Genomic DNA, 21824 nt, shown 5'->3' with positions numbered 1-21824 from the left:
ACGGAGGGAGGAGGGAAGCTGCTGCTGCTGCTGCCGCATTTAATTAGAGCAGAAGAAGAAGCGGCAGGACGGACCGGGACAGCGCACCGCCCCCCCCCACCTCCCACCCCTCCCCTCCCACCCCCTAACTGCTCCGGGCTCCGGCTACAACAGCAGCAGCTCCCCGGACTCCAGCTCGCCTGTTTGGATCAGACTTTAACGCACCAGACGGAAAGTTTACGCGTGAAAGTGAGATTGTAGCGCGTGTTGAGGAGGAGTTGAAGCGGAGCGGCGCGTGTTTGTGCACTTTTTGGGTTTTGAGTTTGTGTTTTTTCCGGTTTGGAGTTTCGGTTTGAAGCTTTTGGATCACACACACACGCTTCACGAGTGGAAAATGCGGGATTTTACGCGTATATCCGCGTAAAGAGTATTTATAGGCCGGTCCGAGCTGCGGGTGTCGCTGCTAAGTGAGTGATGATTGATTTGGAAACGTCAGCGCCGCCGCACACTCCATCATCCCGGCGGGCTGAGGGGAAGTAAGAAACCACCTGTTGTGGATGTTTCCTGGAGCTTCTCACGGATCAACACACGGAGGGTATGCGGCTTTTACGCACGGAGCAGACGCAGTTTCTGAGAAGAGGCTCCTGTCTAATGAGTGATAATCTCCGCAGCGCCGTGCAGCTCCGGCCTGTTTGTTTGCAGTGAGCATGTTGCCATGGTGCCCCGGGCTCAGATGAGGAGGACGGCGGAGCTGCGGTCGGGATGGCACGGGAGGACGCGGTGAGGTGTCTGCGCTGTCTGCTGTACGCGCTCAACTTACTGTTCTGGGTGAGAAGCAGCTGCTCACATCAACACTGACATCAGTAACACGCAGAGTTACTGTCACACCACAGCTCACTGGATCATCACAGCTTTATTGATCAGTCATCGATCAGGAACTAAAGGAAACAAAAGAATTCTCAGTGGTTTCTGCGCGTTACTAGAGCAACGATTAGTCGATTTATCAGTTAGTTGATCAAGTGTTTGATCATTTAATGACGCAAAACTGCTAAAATCAGATGTTTCCAGCTGCTAAAATGCGAGACTTTCTTTCTTTTCTTGGTCTGACAGGAAACTGAATGTCTGCTTGGACTAAATAAGACATCTGAAATAAGCACCACAGAACTGCACATTATCACATTAGTGAAACATTTCACATGTTAAAATGTCACATTTATGATCATGTGATTTTCAAACATTTAACATGTAAAACATAAGATATTGATTCATAATATTACATGTGGAAACATGCAGGGACATGTAGTAAACCACACATGAAACACATGTTCACATGTTTACATATGTGATGAACCATCATGATGCAGATTTATTTCGTTATTAAGACATAACTGGATTAATATAGTTGTTGCATTAATCTGGAAGCAGCATTTGATTGTTGCAGCTGATGTTTATGTACTTTATACACTGTTGGGTCGGTTCATGTAGGAAATACGAGTGATTAGTTTCTGTACGTTAAAGTAAAGTTAAATAAGACCAACTATTCCTCTGTGGTTGTTTTTGATCACCTCACTGATGACTGAACAGAAAGACTTAAAGTTTAAATTTAAGTTTTCAGGCTTAAGTTAAAGTCTGCAGTTTAGGTTTGCAGTAAAAGTCAAATGTAAAGTTTAGAGAGAAAGTTACAGTAAAGTAGAGAAAGTAGAAGTTAACAGTTAAAGTTAAAGTAGAAGTTAACAGTTAAAGTTAAAGTAGAAGTTAACAGTTAAAGTTAAAGTAGAAGTTAACATTTAAAGTTAAAGTAGAAGTTAACAGTTAAAGTTAAAGTAGAAGTTAACATTTAAAGTTAAAGTAGAAGTTAACAGTTAAAGTTAAAGTAGAAGTTAACATTTAAAGTTAAAGTAGAAGTTAACAGTTAAAGTTAAAGTAGAAGTTAACATTTAAAGTTAAAGTAGAAGTTAACAGTTAAAGTTAAAGTAGAAGTTAACATTTAAAGGTAAATTAGTAGTTAACAGTTAAAGTAGAAGTTAACATTTAAAGTTAAATTAGTAGTTAACAGTTAAAGTAGTAATTAACAGTGAAAGTTAAAGTAGAAGTTAACATTTAAAGTTATAGTAGAAGTTAACAGTTAAAGTAGAAGTTAACAGTTAAAGTTATAGTAGAAGTTAACATTTAAAGTTAAAGTAGAAGTTAACAGTTAAAGTTAAAGTAGAAGTTAACAGTTAAAGTTAAAGTAGAAGTTAACATTTAAAGTTATAGTAGAAGTTAACAGTTAAAGTTAAAGTAGAAGTTAACATTTAAAGTTATAGTAGAAGTTAACAGTTTAAGTAGAAGTTAACAGTTAAAGTTATAGTAGAAGTTAACAGTGAAAGTTAAAGTAGAAGTTAACATTTAAAGTTAAAGTAGAAGTTAACATTTAAAGTTAAAGTAGAAGTTAACAGTTAAAGTTAAAGTAGAAGTTAACATTTAAAGTTATAGTAGAAGTTAACAGTTAAAGTAGAAGTTAACAGTTAAAGTTATAGTAGAAGTTAACATTTAAAGTTAAAGTAGAAGTTAACAGTTAAAGTTAAAGTAGAAGTTAACAGTTAAAGTTAAAGTAGAAGTTAACATTTAAAGTTATAGTAGAAGTTAACAGTTAAAGTTAAAGTAGAAGTTAACATTTAAAGTTAAAGTAGAAGTTAACAGTTAAAGTTAAAGTAGAAGTTAACATTTAAAGTTAAAGTAGAAGTTAACAGTTAAAGTTAAAGTAGAAGTTAACATTTAAAGGTAAATTAGTAGTTAACAGTTAAAGTAGAAGTTAACATTTAAAGTTAAATTAGTAGTTAACAGTTAAAGTAGTAATTAACAGTGAAAGTTAAAGTAGAAGTTAACATTTAAAGTTATAGTAGAAGTTAACAGTTAAAGTAGAAGTTAACAGTTAAAGTTATAGTAGAAGTTAACATTTAAAGTTAAAGTAGAAGTTAACAGTTAAAGTTAAAGTAGAAGTTAACAGTTAAAGTTAAAGTAGAAGTTAACATTTAAAGTTATAGTAGAAGTTAACAGTTAAAGTTAAAGTAGAAGTTAACATTTAAAGTTATAGTAGAAGTTAACAGTTTAAGTAGAAGTTAACAGTTAAAGTTATAGTAGAAGTTAACAGTGAAAGTTAAAGTAGAAGTTAACATTTAAAGTTAAAGTAGAAGTTAACATTTAAAGTTAAAGTAGAAGTTAACAGTTAAAGTTAAAGTAGAAGTTAACATTTAAAGTTATAGTAGAAGTTAACAGTTAAAGTTAAAGTAGAAGTTAACATTTAAAGTTATAGTAGAAGTTAACAGTTAAAGTTATAGTAGAAGTTAACAGTGAAAGTTAAAGTAGAAGTTAATAGTTAAAGTAGAAGTTAACATTTAAAGTTAAAGTAGAAGTTGACATTTAAAGTTAAAGTAGAAGTTAACAGTTAAAGTAGAAGTTAACATTTAAAGTTATAGTAGAAGTTAACAGTTAAAGTAGAAGTTAACAGTTAAAGTAGAAGTTAACATTTAAAGTTAAAGTAGAAGTTGACATTTAAAGTTAAAGTAGAAGTTAACAGTTAAAGTAGAAGTTAACATTTAAAGTTATAGTAGAAGTTAACAGTTAAAGTTATAGTAGAAGTTAACAGTTAAAGTTATAGTAGAAGTTAACAGTTAAAGTAAAAGTAGAAGTTAACAGTTAAAGTAGAAGTTAACAGTTAAAGTAGAATTTAACATTTAAAGTTAAAGTAGAAGTTGACATTTAAAGTTAAAGTAGAAGTTAACAGTTAAAGTAGAAGTTAACATTTAAAGTTATAGTAGAAGTTAACAGTTAAAGTTAAAGTAGAAGTTAACAGTGAAAGTTAAAGTAGAAGATAACATTTAAAGTAGAAGTTAACAGTTAAAGTAGAAGTTAACAGTTAAAGTTAAAGTAGAAGTTAACATTTAAAGTTATAGTAGAAGTTAACAGTTAAAGTTAAAGTAGAAGTTAACATTTAAAGTTATAGTAGAAGTTAACAGTTAAAGTTAAAGTAGAAGTTAACATTTAAAGTTAAAGTAGAAGTTAACAGTTAAAGTAGAAGTTAACAATTAAAGTTATAGTAGTAGTTAACAGTGAAAGTTAAAGTAGAAGTTAACAGTTAAAGTAGAGGTTAACAGTGAAAGTTAAAGTAGAAGTTAACATTTAAGGTAGAAGTTAACAGTTAAAGTAGGAGTTAACAGTGAAAGTTAAAGTAGAAGTTAACATTTAAAGTTATAGTAGAAGTTAACAGTTAAAGTAGAAGTTAACAGTGAAAGTTAAAGTAGAAGTTAACAGTGAAAGTTAAAGTAGAAGTTAACAGTTAAAGTAGAAGTTAACATTTAAAGTTAAAGTAGAAGTTAACAGTTAAAGTAGAAGTTAACAGTTAAAGTTAAAGTAGAAGTTAACAGTGAAAGTAGAAGTTAACAGTTAAAGTAGAAGTTAACAGTTAAAGTAGAAGTTAACAGTTAAAGTTAAAGTAGAAGTTAACATTTAAAGTTAAAGTAGAAGTTAACAGTTAAAGTTAAAGTAGAAGTTAACATTTAAAGTTAAAGTAGAAGTTAACAGTTAAAGTTAAAGTAGAAGTTAACAGTGAAAGTAGAAGTTAACAGTTAAAGTAGAAGTTAACATTTAAAGTTAAAGTAGAAGTTAACATTTAAAGTTAAAGTAGAAGTTAACATTTAAAGTTAAAGTAGAAGTTAACATTTAAAGTTAAAGTAGAAGTTAACAGTTAAAGTAGAAGTTAACAGTTAAAGTAGAAGTTAACAGTTAAAGTTAAAGTAGAAGTTAACATTTAAAGTTAAAGTAGAAGTTAACAGTGAAAGTAGAAGTTAACAGTTAAAGTAGAAGTTAACATTTAAAGTTAAAGTAGAAGTTAACATTTAAAGTTAAAGTAGAAGTTAACAGTTAAAGTAGAAGTTAACAGTTAAAGTAGAAGTTAACAGTTAAAGTTAAAGTAGAAGTTAACAGTGAAAGTAGAAGTTAACAGTTAAAGTAGAAGTTAACAGTTAAAGTAGAAGTTAACAGTTAAAGTTAAAGTGGAAGTTAACATTTAAAGTTAAAGTAGAAGTTAACAGTTAAAGTAGAAGTTAACAGTTAAAGTAGAAGTTAACAGTTAAAGTTAAAGTAGAAGTTAACAGTTAAAGTAGAAGTTAACAGTTAAAGTAGAAGTTAACAGTGAAAGTTAAAGTAGAAGTTAACAGTGAAAGTAGAAGTTAACAGTGAAAGTTAAAGTAGAAGTTAACAGTGAAAGTAGAAGTTAACAGTGAAAGTAGAAGTTAACAGTGAAAGTTAAAGTAGAAGTTAACAGTGAAAGTAGAAGTTAACAGTGAAAGTTAAAGTAGAAGTTAACAGTTAAAGTTAAAGTAGAAGTTAACATTTAAAGTTATAGTAGAAGTTAACAGTGAAAGTTAAAGTAGAAGTTAACAGTTAAAGTTAAAGTAGAAGTTAACAGTGAAAGTTAAAGTAGAAGTTAACAGTTAAAGTTAAAGTAGAAGTTAACAGTGAAAGTTAAAGTAGAAGTTAACAGTTAAAGTTAAAGTAGAAGTTAACAGTGAAAGTTAAAGTAGAAGTTAACAGTGAAAGTAGAAGTTAACAGTGAAAGTTAAAGTAGAAGTTAACAGTGAAAGTAGAAGTTAACATTTAAAGTTAAAGTAGAAGTTAACAGTTAAAGTAGAAGTTAACAGTGAAAGTTAAAGTAGAAGTTAACAGTTAAAGTAGAAGTTAACAGTGAAAGTAGAAGTTAACAGTGAAAGTAGAAGTTAACAGTGAAAGTAGAAGTTAACATTTAAAGTTAAAGTAGAAGTTAACAGTTAAAGTAGAAGTTAACAGTTAAAGTTAAAGTAGAAGTTAACAGTGAAAGTAGAAGTTAACAGTTAAAGTAGAAGTTAACAGTTAAAGTAGAAGTTAACAGTTAAAGTTAAAGTAGAAGTTAACATTTAAAGTTAAAGTAGAAGTTAACATTTAAAGTTAAAGTAGAAGTTAACAGTTAAAGTTAAAGTAGAAGTTAACAGTGAAAGTAGAAGTTAACAGTGAAAGTAGAAGTTAACATTTAAAGTTAAAGTAGAAGTTAACAGTTAAAGTAGAAGTTAACAGTTAAAGTTAAAGTAGAAGTTAACAGTGAAAGTAGAAGTTAACAGTTAAAGTAGAAGTTAACAGTTAAAGTAGAAGTTAACAGTTAAAGTTAAAGTAGAAGTTAACATTTAAAGTTAAAGTAGAAGTTAACATTTAAAGTTAAAGTAGAAGTTAACAGTGAAAGTTAAAGTAGAAGTTAACAGTGAAAGTAGAAGTTAACAGTGAAAGTTAAAGTAGAAGTTAACAGTGAAAGTAGAAGTTAACAGTGAAAGTAGAAGTTAACAGTGAAAGTTAAAGTAGAAGTTAACAGTGAAAGTAGAAGTTAACAGTTAAAGTTAAAGTAGAAGTTAACATTTAAAGTTAAAGTAGAAGTTAACAGTGAAAGTAGAAGTTAACAGTGAAAGTTAAAGTAGAAGTTAACAGTGAAAGTTAAAGTAGAAGTTAACAGTGAAAGTAGAAGTTAACAGTGAAAGTAGAAGTTAACAGTGAAAGTAGAAGTTAACATTTAAAGTTAAAGTAGAAGTTAACAGTTAAAGTAGAAGTTAACAGTGAAAGTTAAAGTAGAAGTTAACAGTGAAAGTAGAAGTTAACAGTTAAAGTAGAAGTTAACAGTTAAAGTAGAAGTTAACAGTTAAAGTAGAAGTTAACAGTGAAAGTTAAAGTAGAAGTTAACAGTGAAAGTAGAAGTTAACAGTGAAAGTTAAAGTAGAAGTTAACAGTGAAAGTAGAAGTTAACAGTTAAAGTTAAAGTAGAAGTTAACAGTGAAAGTTAAAGTAGAAGTTAACAGTGAAAGTAGAAGTTAACAGTTAAAGTTAAAGTAGAAGTTAACAGTTAAAGTTAAAGTAGAAGTTAACAGTTAAAGTTAAAGTAGAAGTTAACAGTGAAAGTAGAAGTTAACAGTGAAAGTAGAAGTTAACAGTTAACAGTTAAAGTAGAAGTTAACAGTTAAAGTTAAAGTAGAAGTTAACAGTGAAAGTAGAAGTTAACAGTGAAAGTAGAAGTTAACAGTTAAAGTTAAAGTAGAAGTTAACAGTGAAAGTTAAAGTAGAAGTGAACAGTTAAAGTTAAAGTAGAAGTGAACAGTTAAAGTTAAAGTAGAAGTTAACAGTTAAAGTTAAAGTAGAAGTTAACAGTTAAAGTAGAAGTTAACAGTTAAAGTTAAAGTAGAAGTTAACAGTTAAAGTAGAAGTTAACAGTTAAAGTAGCAGTTAACAGTTAAAGTTAAAGTAGAAGTGAACAGTTAAAGTTAAAGTAGAAGTTAACAGTTAAAGTTAAAGTAGAAGTTAACAGTTAAAGTTAAAGTAGAAGTTAACAGTTAAAGTAGAAGTTAACAGTTAAAGTTAAAGTAGAAGTTAACAGTTAAAGTTAAAGTAGAAGTTAACAGTTAAAGTTAAAGTAGAAGTTAACAGTTAAAGTAGAAGTGAACAGTTAAAGTAGAAGTTAACAGTTAAAGTAGAAGTTAACAGTGAAAGTTAAAGTAGAAGTGAACAGTTAAAGTTAAAGTAGAAGTGAACAGTTAAAGTTAAAGTAGAAGTTAACAGTTAAAGTTAAAGTAGAAGTTAACAGTTAAAGTTAAAGTAGAAGTTAACAGTTAAAGTAGAAGTTAACAGTTAAAGTAGCAGTTAACAGTTAAAGTTAAAGTAGAAGATAACAGTTAAAGTTAAAGTAGAAGTTAACAGTGAAAGTAGAAGTTAACAGTTAAAGTTAAAGTAGAAGATAACAGTGAAAGTTAAAGTAGAAGATAACAGTTAAAGTAGAAGTTAACAGTTAAAGTAGAAGTTAACAGTTAAAGTTAAAGTAGAAGATAACAGTTAAAGTTAAAGTAGAAGATAACAGTTAAAGTAGAAGTTAACAGTTAAAGTAGAAGATAACAGTTAAAGTAGAAGTTAACAGTTAAAGTAGAAGATAACAGTTAAAGTTAAAGTAGAAGATAACAGTCAAAGTTAAAGTAGAAGATAACAGTTAAAGTTAAAGTAGAAGATAACAGTTAAAGTTAAAGTAGAAGATAACAGTTAAAGTTAAAGTAGAAGATAACAGTTAAAGTTAAAGTAGAAGATAACAGTTAAAGTTAAAGTAGAAGATAACAGTTAAAGTTAAAGTAGAAGATAACAGTGAAAGTTAAAGTAGAAGTTAACAGTGAAAGTAGAAGTTAACAGTGAAAGTAGAAGTTAACAGTGAAAGTAGAAGTTAACATTTAAAGTTAAAGTAGAAGTTAACAGTTAAAGTAGAAGTTAACAGTGAAAGTTAAAGTAGAAGTTAACAGTGAAAGTAGAAGTTAACAGTTAAAGTAGAAGTTAACAGTTAAAGTAGAAGTTAACAGTTAAAGTAGAAGTTAACAGTGAAAGTTAAAGTAGAAGTTAACAGTGAAAGTAGAAGTTAACAGTGAAAGTTAAAGTAGAAGTTAACAGTGAAAGTAGAAGTTAACAGTTAAAGTTAAAGTAGAAGTTAACAGTGAAAGTTAAAGTAGAAGTTAACAGTGAAAGTAGAAGTTAACAGTTAAAGTTAAAGTAGAAGTTAACAGTTAAAGTTAAAGTAGAAGTTAACAGTTAAAGTTAAAGTAGAAGTTAACAGTTAAAGTTAAAGTAGAAGTTAACAGTTAAAGTAGAAGTGAACAGTTAAAGTAGAAGTTAACAGTTAAAGTAGAAGTTAACAGTGAAAGTTAAAGTAGAAGTGAACAGTTAAAGTTAAAGTAGAAGTGAACAGTTAAAGTTAAAGTAGAAGTTAACAGTTAAAGTTAAAGTAGAAGTTAACAGTTAAAGTTAAAGTAGAAGTTAACAGTTAAAGTAGAAGTTAACAGTTAAAGTAGCAGTTAACAGTTAAAGTTAAAGTAGAAGATAACAGTTAAAGTTAAAGTAGAAGTTAACAGTGAAAGTAGAAGTTAACAGTTAAAGTTAAAGTAGAAGATAACAGTGAAAGTTAAAGTAGAAGATAACAGTTAAAGTAGAAGTTAACAGTTAAAGTTAAAGTAGAAGATAACAGTTAAAGTTAAAGTAGAAGATAACAGTTAAAGTAGAAGTTAACAGTTAAAGTAGAAGATAACAGTTAAAGTAGAAGTTAACAGTTAAAGTAGAAGATAACAGTTAAAGTTAAAGTAGAAGATAACAGTCAAAGTTAAAGTAGAAGATAACAGTTAAAGTTAAAGTAGAAGATAACAGTTAAAGTTAAAGTAGAAGATAACAGTTAAAGTTAAAGTAGAAGATAACAGTTAAAGTTAAAGTAGAAGATAACAGTTAAAGTTAAAGTAGAAGATAACAGTTAAAGTTAAAGTAGAAGATAACAGTTAAAGTTAAAGTAGAAGATAACAGTTAAAGTTAAAGTAGAAGATAACAGTTAAAGTTAAAGTAGAAGATAACAGTTAAAGTTAAAGTAGAAGATAACAGTTAAAGTTAAAGTAGAAGATAACAGTTAAAGTTAAAGTAGAAGATAACAGTTAAAGTTAAAGTAGAAGATAACAGTTAAAGTTAAAGTAGAAGATAACAGTTAAAGTTAAAGTAGAAGATAACAGTTAAAGTTAAAGTAGAAGATAACAGTTAAAGTTAAAGTAGAAGTTAACAGTTAAAGTTAAAGTAGAAGATAACAGTTAAAGTTAAAGTAGAAGATAACAGTTAAAGTTAAAGTAGGCCACCGTCCGTGTGTGAGAGCAGGTTTCACATTCTGAGATGTTATTTGCGGGCAGCAGAAACTGATCCATGTGTGTTTATTTCTGTGTGTTTATTTCTGTGTGTTTCTCTGTGTGTGTCCAGCTGATGTCAGCATGTGTCCTGGGAGTGGCAGCGTGGATCAGAGACCCCCTGAACACCGTCCTGACCCTGACAGCCCACACCAGGTGAGTCTCAGACAGTCAGGTAACTCCAGAGGGTTTTACAGATCAATTAGCTGATCAGACATCCCCCTGTATGCTCTGTCTAGATATATATGTATGATTTTATATTTTATATATAAGACCTCAGGTACTCAGAAACATATTTTTGCAGTGTAACATGGAGAAAAGACTCCCGCTGATGTAAACTCAGCTCGTCTCTCTGCAGACAGACTCGTCCATGTTGCAGGAGATGATTCAAACTGTCACATTCCTGCAGACTTGGCTCAGTGTGTGAGCTGCTGGATTCATAACAGCGGGGGAGCGCAGACACAAATAAATTAATAAATAAATGAAAACTCTTCCAGCAGCTCAGAGAGTCGCTGTGTTTGTGTGTTTCTCTGCAGGCTGGAGGAAGCAGCCGTCCTCACATATTCTCCAGCTGTCCATCCCGTCATCATCGCTGTGTGCTGTTTTCTCATCATCGTGGCCATGGTGGGATACTGCGGCACGCTCAAATGTAACCTGCTGCTGCTGTCCTGGGTACGTTTCCTCTGTGTTACTGTTTACACTGACAGGAATATCATTCATTATCATTAATGATTCACAGTCACTTCATTCAGTCAAACACATTTATCAATCAGTCTATGAAGAGTTAATACATGTTTATAACTCACTATAATGTATTAATAATCAGATATAAAGAGTTAACAACTGGTTTATAACTCACTATAATGTATTAATAATCAGATATAAAGAGTTAATACATGTTAATAACTCACTATAATGTATTAATAATCAGATATAAAGAGTTAACAACTGGTTTATAACTCACTATAATGTATTAATAATCAGATATAAAGAGTTATTACATGTTAATAACTCACTATAACGTATTAATAATCAGATATAAAGAGTTAACAACTGGTTTATAACTCACTATAATGTATAAATAATCAGATATAAAGAGTTATTACATGTTAATAACTCACTATAACGTATTGATAATCAGATATAAAGAGTTAATACATGTTAATAACTCACTATAATGTATAAATAATCAGATATAGAGTTAATAAATGTTTATAACTCACTGTAATGTATTAATAATCAGATATAAAGAGTTATTACATCACAGCAGATCTAAGTGTTTATTAATGTATTTGTTGACACCCAGAAGTCTTTGCTGCTGTATAAACAGAATCACAACATAGTAAAACACAGCTGTAATAATATAAAATGTGTCTTCATAGGAGAAGTTATAATAAATACTGAACATTAATAAACACTTAAAATGTCTTTATGTCTGCTTGTAACAACATTATAGTAAGTTATAAACTATTTGTTAATGTTTATATACTTATTATTAATGATAAATAAGGCCTAACATTCATTTTCTTTCTGATACAAATGATTACACAAATGTGGGAAATACGCTGTCCTGCAGTTACATTTGTGCATAAATTGAATTATGTGTAATATAAATAAACGTGCTGCTATATACACTCTCCTTTAGTTGCATATGTAGGTAGATTTATGTTATATGTCATACTATTTGAGTTTTTGGTTACATACGTAAATAAATTCACACACATTGGTTTTATGAGAGTCCTTAAGTTGCAGTTACATACGTATGGAAATGCATGATACACACAATAATGAACTTACGGTGTAATTCTCCTTCTGTTGCAGTTACATAAGTATGAACATTTATAATAAACACGCTGAGTTCTGGTTATTTTAGTGTGTTAATCCATGATACACATCATACACACATTTGTGTTATATACCATCCTGACTTATGTACATATTTGAGGTATACATCACAAATCTGTGATATACACTCTACTTTAGTTAAATACGCACCTGAATTTATTTTGCTTACATACATAAAAAAAAAATCACAACACACAAAGACACACAAATTTGTGATAAATGCTCTCCCTCAGTTGTGATAAAGCTTGTGCGTTTTGTTTTATACAAAGTACATACATGCTCTTCTCCAGTTCTTCTCTTTGTAGTTGCAGTTATGTAAACTTGCACATTCGTGATATACATGTAATGTATGTAAACACTCCGTAGTCATGTCTGAGGTGAGTTGTATCTGTGTTGTGGTTAAAGTTCTACTTAAATTTGTGTCACAACAAACAACAACAACACACATTTGCAATATACATACATTTTATTTAGTTGTAGGGATGACATCAGAACACAGTGCTTTATAAATAATAATAATAATAATAATTATAACCCTCATTATCATTAAAATATGCCCTTTTATGAATTTACATGTTAAACATTTTATGGTAATATTTTAGTTATATTTTGATCCAACTGACTCAGTTGTGCAGATCAGATCTCAGGTTAACACAGGTGGAGATGAGGCTCTGGTCGGGGGGGTGGGGGGGTGGGGTCTGATCCAGATCACCTGTCTGCTGTCACCTGAGGGGGCGGGGCCAGGTGTCCGGTGTCACTATTGTCCTTCAGTGGAGATAAGATTGTCCCTTCAGGCTGTTTCTGAAAGACGAGACGTTGGGACAGAGAGCAGCTTCAGGCTGCCGAACGGACTCCCAGCAGAGACAGGAAGTGCCCCCCCCCCACACACACACACACACCCCCCCTCCCCACCCACACACACACACACACACACACACACACACACACACACAGAACGACCCCCAACACACCTGGGAGATGACATCACAATAGAGCCGAGCGCTCCACCTCATCCTGTACAGACTGAGAGAAGAAATAGTTGAAGACGTGACCTTTGATCAGAGCTGCAACTAACGATTATTTTGATTATTGATTAATCCGTCGATTATTTTCTCAATAACTGATTGATGATTAATGTTAATCAGTGTTTCCCAAAGATGACGTCATCAAATGTCTTGTTTTGTCCACAAATATATTCAGTTTAGTGTCGTAGAGACGAAAGAAACCAGGAATATTCACATCTAAGAAGCTGGAATCAGAAAATTTTGACTTTTTCTTCTTTAAAAAATGACTCAAAACAATTAATTGATTATCAAAATAGTGGGTGATTCATTTAATAGCAACTAATCAGTTAATTGACTAATTGTTGCAGCTCTGCTTTTTATAGATGAAATGATTAATCAGCAGGAGGATCAATAATGACAGTAATGGTTAGTTGGATGTGTGTGTGCAGATCATGTTAACGTAAAGACGCTGCAGCCTGTTAACACGTCGCTCTCATGTCTGAATATTTTATATAAAATAATAACAAACTAGTTTGATAATCAGTTCATTGTTTTTGAAGCAAATATTCTCTAATTTATATTATTTTATATTATTGTCAGTGAAAAATGAGAATATGTGACGTTGAGTAGTTTGAAACTTTAACGTGAATTTTTCAGTATTTTATGACATTTTAAAGAAAAAAACAATGAATAGAGAAAATAATAAATCAGAAGATGAATTGATAATGATTCAACACGTTTCACTCGTTTATTATCAATCAATCAGTTGAATAAACTCACGTTTGTCCAACGATTAGTCAATAAATTTACCAGAATATTAATCAGCAACTATTTTAATATTCGTTTAAGTCATTTTTTAGGCAAAAATTCTCTGAATCTCTTAGGACACAGCGAAAATGTCGACATTTTTCAATATTTTCTGATATTTTATAGATGAAACAATGAAACAATCAATTAAAAAGTAATGAGAATATGAATCTATAATGACAGTGATGATTAGTTCACTATCTGCCCTCAAACAGTCTCAGTAATAACTGTGTGCTTGTTGGTTCAGACTGGTTCAGCTGCTCAACATGTTCAACAACGCGGCAACGTTGACGTTCATCAGCCTGACCTTTCACCCTGAGAGCTGCTGTTCTCCTCCGTCATCGGTTAAAGACTGAAACTATCAGATATTTCAGGTGTGAGCTGAACTCTGCAGCTGCAGCTGGTCTGAAACAAGAAAGACGCTTTTTATTTTCTCACCTGCAGGTTTCTCCTCCGACAGTGTTTATATGAAAGAGGTCAAAAGTTCATCCTCCCACACGCCTGACAGGGAGGGTTTGTATGATGTGTGTGCAGAGAGTCTGCTCATATTTACACTCTGCAAACACTCACACATTCATCTTCACTGTTTGTAATTCATTTCAGATGCCTGATGTCTCTGTCGTCTAACGCTGAGCAACAAATACCTGAAAACACCTCGAATAATTAGAGTCCGTCCACTTCACGCCGGATTCATGTGTAAACGCATCTTTCTCTCACTTTTCAGCCTCTATTCAGACACTTTTTACCCCAAAAATGGAGGTTTTCCAGCTCTGTGTTATGTCAATACAGCTGAATACACAGTATTAACCAGATTAATGTTGATTTAGTCACAATTATAAAATGATGGGCTGTAATGAAATTTCATACTCGTTCTCGACAACAGAAACAATAAAATAACAAATCAATTTAACTCGAAAACTGTCCGGCTTTACTGTTCTGGTTCACTCTCAGTGTCTCGTAGCATCGTTTTACCTGCTAACAGTTAGCTTACCTGCAGCTACAGAGCCTGATATTTCCCCCTAAAAGAGAGAGAACATTGGACGGAAACACGACTCCACATGAATGATAATGTTGCTCTGTAAATAATGTCAACTAACTAACATGTCAACTTAAAGCTGATGATTCCATTTCGGAGACTTTCTACTTTCTCTTTGACTTCATGTCTTCATGTCTTCATGTCTTCATGTCTTCATGTCTGCGTCGTCTCTGTTGTGTTTCAGTACTTCGGCAGTCTGCTGGTGATCTTCTGTGTGGAGCTGGCGAGCGCCGTCTGGACCTACGACCAGGTGACAAAACTCAACGCTTCATTTTTATCAACTGCAAAACACAAATGTAGAATATTTTTAAGATATTTTAATGTTTAGTTCAGTTTTTTTTTTTTTAGGATCTGAGTCTATAAAACAGAACAGCAACAAAAAGTAAAAACAAGAAATTATCAAATAATCGAGGCAACTTTTTTATCATAATTCTGACTTTTCTTTTTTCCAAAATCATGTTTTCTTATAAAATTACATCGTCTCTTCGGTGATTTTTAACTTATTCTTAAAATATAAAGACTTGTTTTCTCAAATAATTACAACTTTTTTCTGTGTATAAGAAAATAAAGCAGCTTTACATCATAATATTATAACTTCTTCATCAAAATGACCATTTTAACTGGTCATACAGTGACTTTTTCTCCTAAGATTACAGCTTTTATCTCATAATTAATTACATGCAATCTCATAAAACTATTTTACACATTTTTTTAAAGAAACATTTTTCTCATAAAATTGTGATTATTCTCAAAATCTCTGTTTTTTTGTTCCTTATAATGTTTGTTTTCAGTTTTGTGAAGTTTGTGAATATTTGTGTCGACCACTGCACATGTGAAACGGACCAATCAGAGGAGAGCTGGCGAGCAGCTGCACACTCAGTTCTAAGAATAACCAGAAATGTGCGACACGTCCGGCTCGCTGCTGCTCGCAGCTCAGATCCAGTTTCACCCACCATGAAAACTCACAGCGACACGTCAGCGTCCAGATCAATCAGCTGACAGGAAATCACAACCGATAGTCTGATATCGATCATTACGCCATAAAAAACATGTTTAATATCCTGTAAAATATTTTAATGTTATGATTTAATGAAATGATCAGATTTACTGATATTTCTCCACTAATGACGTCTATTAAAGGCAGAAAATACTCAAAACATATAAAAGAACAAAGAATTTAACAGCATGATGACATTTTTTATTTGTTTTCAGTTTCTTCATGATGAGAAACACAAACATAAAATGCACTGAAGGAACTTTAACTGCTGACCTTTTGACCTTTTCCCATCAACTAGTCCCAGGAAGTGAAGTCAGGACTTTAATGTAGAATTCAAACTCTACATGAAGCTGTGATAGACAGACGTCAAAGAGACTAAATACTGTGGCTGATATGATAATAATAATAATAATAATTTAATTAATATGACATAAAGACAAAGTGATCTCCAGATTTAAATGATTTACAGAATAAAGATAAAAATAAAGAGAGTAAAAGATATTTTAGTGCTTCAGTGTCGAGCAGCTGTGTGTGTTCTTCACCTGGCTGCCTGCAGGGGGTTGTGGGTAATGTAGTGAATGTGTCTTATCAGCAGGATGCTTATCTCACTGCACCATTCCTCTCATGTATTGATTAAAATATCAATGGTTTGTGTGTGTGTGTGTGTGTGTGTGTGTGTGTGTGTGTGTGTGTGTGTGTGTGTGTGTGTGTGTGTGTGTGTGTGTGTGTTCAGCCCGCGGTGCAGCGCTCTGATATGATCAGCCTGAAGTCTCGGATGCCAAACTTCGGCCTGCAGCGTTACCAGTGGCTCACACACACCTGGAACACCTTCCAGACAGAGGTCAGAGGTCACACACACACACACACACACACACACACACATGCCCTGTGGTCATGTGACCTGCGTGCTGACTGACAGGTGTGTGTGTGTGTGTGTTTACCTGCCCGACAGTTTAAATGCTGCGGGGTGATCTACTTCACTGATTGGCTGGAGATGACAGAGATGGAGTGGCCACCTGACTCCTGCTGCTCCAATCAGTATCCAGGATGTGCTCGCCACGCCCACTACCACGACCTCAGCGACCTCCACCAAGAGGTGAGACACCGCTGTCTTCTTATTGGACGAGAGTCAGAGCTGCTTTTATCCAATCAGAGAGCTGAATCTACCCTGAAGGTCCTTTAAGTTTGGTGACGCTTTATTTTACAGCTCCTTTAATTTTACACTAATTTCCTGGAACATATTATATATAATAATAATATATCATTATATATAATATGTTATTATGAGATACCATCAGAATGAATTTATGTTCTTCTACAGGTGACTCGGTTGGACTTGGCGTCGCTCTGTAATGATCTCTGCTCTCTTTGTTGTTTTGCATGTGTGAACTTATAAAGAGCAGAAGAAGAACCTGGTTACCTAAATACACACACCTGTGGAAACCAGGTTTCACATTAACAGTTTAGAGATGGAGGAAGCTGATGCAGCGTCAGCGTCTTGCTGCTCTGGTTTTGTGTGTCTGTGTGTAATTACTGTGTGTGGATCGAGTGATTCTACTGTTACCTGACAACAAAGCAACACCTGGATACCTGATACACATGATCAGCTCTTTCATTTTCAGTCATTTAGACAAATTCAAACCAGCAACATGATGTTTATTAACTTGGTGTATTTCTGTCTCAGGGCTGCGGTCCAAAGATCTACAGTTTTATTCGTGGGACGAAGCAGCTGCAGGTGTTGCGTTTCCTGGGCGTGTCCATCGGCGTGGCTCAGATCCTGGCCATGGCGCTGACACTCACGCTGCTCTGGGCGCTTTATTATGGACGCAAATCCCCAGAGCTGGACTCAACGCCGCCGCCAGTAACAGACGACTCTGCCCCCCTCTCAGTGACTCACGGACCCTCGGCTGAAGCCTCAAAGTCAGGCTGCACCCGCACAAATAAAGGCTGGGCTAATCCGCCCAACATCACCACCAGCAACGCCGCCGCCGCCGCCAAGCTGGGCCAACACCAGTTTGAGATGGAGCGACTGTCGTAGCAAACGGCTTCAAGATTAAAGGAGAAATCTGGTTTGTTTTGGTAGTTTTAATGAGTTTCTATCAGTAATAACAACATTGAATACAGCAAGTTAATATCTGACATCTGAGAACACGGTGACGTCACTAAATAACCGTCAGACGTTAGAGATCTTTGTGGGTCCAGGTCCAGACTGGTGTGATCAGGTCCTGCTGTACAGCTGCAGGTTTCAGGTCTGTGTGTCGACGTGTCTGAAACTCTGTGTCCAGTTTATTTCAGACCAGTTCTGATGGTCTTGACTGTCCTCTGGTCTATTTTGGACCTGGTTTTCCTGCCTTTCAGACACACGATACGATACGACTTTGTCAGCTGACACTGAAATTCATTTAGCGTCTTTAGGCAGTTCAGAGTTTGACACACATCATATCCTCTGATTCAGATCTCAGTCAGCAGCTCGCTGGTTCAACAACAAGCAGAAACTTTCTGTTTAAAACATGTGAGGAGTCAGAAGAGACGCTGAGAGCAGACATGATCTCTTTAGGATCTGTTTTGCATCCAGATGGAACGTTGTTGTCTGATTCAGGTTTGTTATTCCGGTTAACTCACTTTGCGAAGGTGTCGGATTGAAATGTAATAAACAGAAAGAATACTTTCAACTTGTCCCTTTTTAAACATGATTCTTTAGAACCATCGCTGTTGTCATGGCGATGCTTTGTGTCAGTCGTCAGTTAAAGACTGAAGCTGTTTTTCTTTTGCATGTTAAGTTCAGGAAGGTTTTTCCGCAGGTTTGTTTGAGATAAAGTCCAAACAACAAACCAACAGGTTATCCTGATGACTGGGGGGTCAAACAGGAAGTAGAGCAGAGGAACAACATCAGTGTTCTCAGATCTCAGATGTTAACTCGGTGAGAATAATGTGATTGTTACTAGAACTGAAGGATAAAACTACCGGACTGAGAGCAGAGTCGGGATTAAGCAGAATAATCCTTTAATGAGATCACCGCAGATGTGAGGAAAACACATCAGGAACTCTGTGATGACAAAGGTACAAAGACAAAACAGGTTGTTAACGAACTCGGAGTGAATTCTGCAGGAACACGATGGATTCTGGTACTTTACTTCGTGGTACTTTGTGTTTCTTCACTGGACGAGAACATGAACTTCAGCACTAATGGAAACAACCACTCGTAGAGAGACAGACCCACGTCTTGATGTCTCTGAACTTTTTCAGTCAGACTTGAAATGAAACTTTCGAGGAGGTGCGTCAGGACCCACTGGAAGCAGAGCAGACGGTTTTATCAGAGTGTTATATTGTATATTAGAAACTGTGCATGGTTCTGAATATTTAATAATATTTGTCTCACAGTTATTGGAGCGTTTTCTCACTGGAATAAAAACTAAACATTAAAGCAGGATTACACTGATCTGTGGACGTTTGATTTACTGATCAAACTCTACCAGCCGGGTGGGTAATTGCTGTAGGTGGAGATCAACACGACTTACTGCATGTCAACAACTTTAATACAGAAAACAGTCAACTGTATGTTAACCTTTAACACGCCCCCGTTTAGTGATGCTTAGATGATGAAATAAAACACTTGTGATGAATGTGGACATTAGATCTTTCTCAAACTGCATTATTTGTCTGTACTTGTGTTCACGTCCATCTTAAACCAACAGTCAGTCATCAAATGAACATTAAAGCTGTGTTTCTTGCTGTAATCATTCCTCCTGTTCATACTGACCATTAGAAGATCCCTTCATAATGACCTTACAATGGAAGTGATGGAGGACAAAATCCACAGTCTGAAGCTAATATGAAGCTTCAGCGTCCAAATGAGTCAAATCAAGTAGATATCTTTCAACGTTACAGTCTTTTTAGTGCCAAAGTTCCTCTTTTTGTTACTATACTTCCACCTGCAGCTCAACAGGGAAACACTGTCCGAGGAAACACAAAGAGGGAATTTGATGCTAAAAAGACTGTAAATGTGTCAGATATCCACTTGATATGACTAACTCAGACTGCTGAAGCTGAATAGAAGCTTCACACAGACTTTTAAATGACTGTGTGGACACACTGTGGATTTTATCCTCCATCACTTCCATTGAAAAACACATTTGAAGGATCTTTAATATCCAGTATGAACAGGAGGAATGATTACAGACACCTGACTGCTGGTTTAACACACTGGGAACACTGGGAACACTGGGAACTGTCCTTTAAACGTCATCAGTCACAGGTCAAAGTCTGACTCCATGTCTTAGTCCACGTTAAGATAAAAACACACCAGAAGTCATCCAGAGACACTGAATTCATAACATGATTATTTCCCTTTCTGTAATTTTTGAAACGTTTCACGAATCAGAACAAACACTTCAGTACTTGCATGTACGACCCCTGTATGACCCCTGTATGACCTCAGCCACCATCTGCAACCTGAGTCACTTTTATGATTCTTTCAGATGAGAAATCATCTACTTAGACTTTGAATATGTGGTCGATTTATCAAAAATAACGTCTACATGAAGGTTTGGGAGGCTCAGTGTTTACGGTCATGATCTCTGACTGGAGGAAAAGCCTGTAAGTGGACCTTTGAGTTGAGATCATTTTGTCACACAGCAGGTGAACAGGTGTGTAAAAGTGCTGATGTCATCAAAAAAGCTGTTTTCCTGGTTACAAACTGAACATGCTGCAGCTTCCTGAGTTAAATTAGTTCTCAAGGATTGGTTAACTGTTGAGCGTCAGACTGCTCTGAAGGCAGACGATTCATCAATTAATCAACCATTTTGATATTTCATTAATAATTTCTGTCATTATTCAAGCAAACGTTCCAAATGTTCTGTGGTTCAAGCTCCTCAAATGTGACAACTTGCTGTATTTCTTTGTTTTATGTGACAGTAAAGTGAATATTGGAAGGTTTTAGATCATTAGTGACACAAAACAAGCAAACTGAAGACATCGACGTGGACTTTTTTAACATTTCATTGAATAAATGATTGATCAAGAAAATAATCAGAAGATTAATTGATAATGAAAATAGTCGTTACTTGCAGCCCTCCTTAATATTTTAAGATTTCAGGTGTATGTTGTGCTGTGCGTTGTACCTGGATTACAGTCGGACCCTCTAAAGACGTCCCAACATAAACCTGAGTGATCGCAAGGTGTTTAAAGGAAAAATATATTAAAAAATGTCTATTTTCTTGTGAAATAATTAGGGATGCGCGATATTATAGGCATGTCATCAGTATCAGGAAGTGAACATTTTCTGCTGATTATGAGAGGCCGATATGTCGCCTTCTCCTCCGCCGTCTGACTGCGTTTCCCTCCGCGGTCCTGATGTTTCCTCCGCAGGCTTCACTTCACTCAGCTGCCCGTCAGACCTGCTGCTTCTTCTAGCGGAGGCTAGCTGGCTGTGCTTCCTAACATGCTGCGACTAATGCTCCGCTAGCCTCTCAGCTAACGTTAGCCTCGGCTCTCCGTCTGGATCCAACCGGAGCACCGAGCCCCGGTTTGTTATTCAGGTTAAAGCGGGAAGAAGCAGCGGGTCTGTCGGGCAGCTGAGTGAAGTGCAGCCTGCGGAGGAAACACCGGGACCGTCAGGGTGAAACAGTCCGTTGAGGAGCTGCTGTGTTCGGCTGCACAGATAGGAAACACCTCAGCTGACAGGATGTACCACTCTGTTTGGAAAAAAACTTCTTTTTGGTTTATAACGGCGGTTGTCAACCAGCGTATTAGGTGCATTACCGCCACCTTCTGCTCCGGAGTGTGGACCAGAGATTAAATCCTGCACATTAATCCTGTCTGTCTAATAAACTCTAAGAAAACTACTGCTGCTGTTCCCACTTGGCAGGTTCATTAAAGTTTTAATGCTGAGCTCCTGAACTCCAGTCTTCCTCAGTTCTTCCTTCATATATTGTCTTTATTGATCAACCTTAGAACAATCTATGCTTGCATGCATAATAGTCTCCTCAGCCAGGTGGAAAAAAATATGTGCATATATCAGTATCGGCTACAGTGAGTTGGGAATATCGGCGTATTGGATATCGGCAAAAAATCCAATATTGTGCATCCCTAGATATAATATATACATTGACCTCTTTAGGCCTCTGAAAATTCTTAGAGTAGTAAATTACTGGATGGTCTCACATCTCCAGGCCTCTTAAAGTCATTAAAGTGAGAATATCTGACTGTTCCACCTCTGAAATTCCTGTAAATGAGATAAATCATCATGAATCATATGACAGTCTGTAAAAGTTCATCTAGAGGCAGAAACGTGGTGTGATAAAAGTCCTGAAGACGGGTTTTTCCTACAGAGGTGTAAGAAAAGGAAAAGCAGAGTGGACGTTGTTCGTCCAAACTGTGAAGCTTAAAAACTGTGAATTGAGTCTGAGACCAAACAT

The 21824-nt window shown here is 34.5% G+C and overlaps 1 protein-coding gene across 2 annotated transcripts; it reads left to right on the top strand.

Moving 5' to 3' along the window:
* Window positions 1-120: 120 nt before the first annotated feature.
* tspan12 (tetraspanin 12) lies at window positions 121-19042 on the top strand. 2 transcript variants are annotated; one of them, XM_067582027.1, is made up of 8 exons: window positions 121-574; window positions 651-807; window positions 9793-9875; window positions 10256-10391; window positions 14596-14661; window positions 16142-16249; window positions 16361-16504; window positions 17093-19042. In XM_067582027.1, the coding sequence occupies exons 2-8, from the start codon at window positions 742-744 to the stop codon at window positions 17444-17446; spliced, it is 957 nt and encodes a 318-aa protein (XP_067438128.1). In that variant the 5' UTR covers window positions 121-574; window positions 651-741; the 3' UTR covers window positions 17447-19042. The 2 variants fall into 2 exon arrangements, with proteins under 2 accessions (XP_067438128.1, XP_067438127.1); XM_067582026.1 differs by having other exon boundaries at window positions 121-807.
* Window positions 19043-21824: the final 2782 nt, after the last annotated feature.

This window comes from Thunnus thynnus, chromosome 23 (genome assembly GCF_963924715.1).
Source record: "Thunnus thynnus chromosome 23, fThuThy2.1, whole genome shotgun sequence".
Taxonomy (NCBI): Eukaryota; Metazoa; Chordata; class Actinopteri; order Scombriformes; family Scombridae; genus Thunnus; species Thunnus thynnus.
This window is presented reverse-complemented; position numbering and strand designations above follow the sequence as displayed.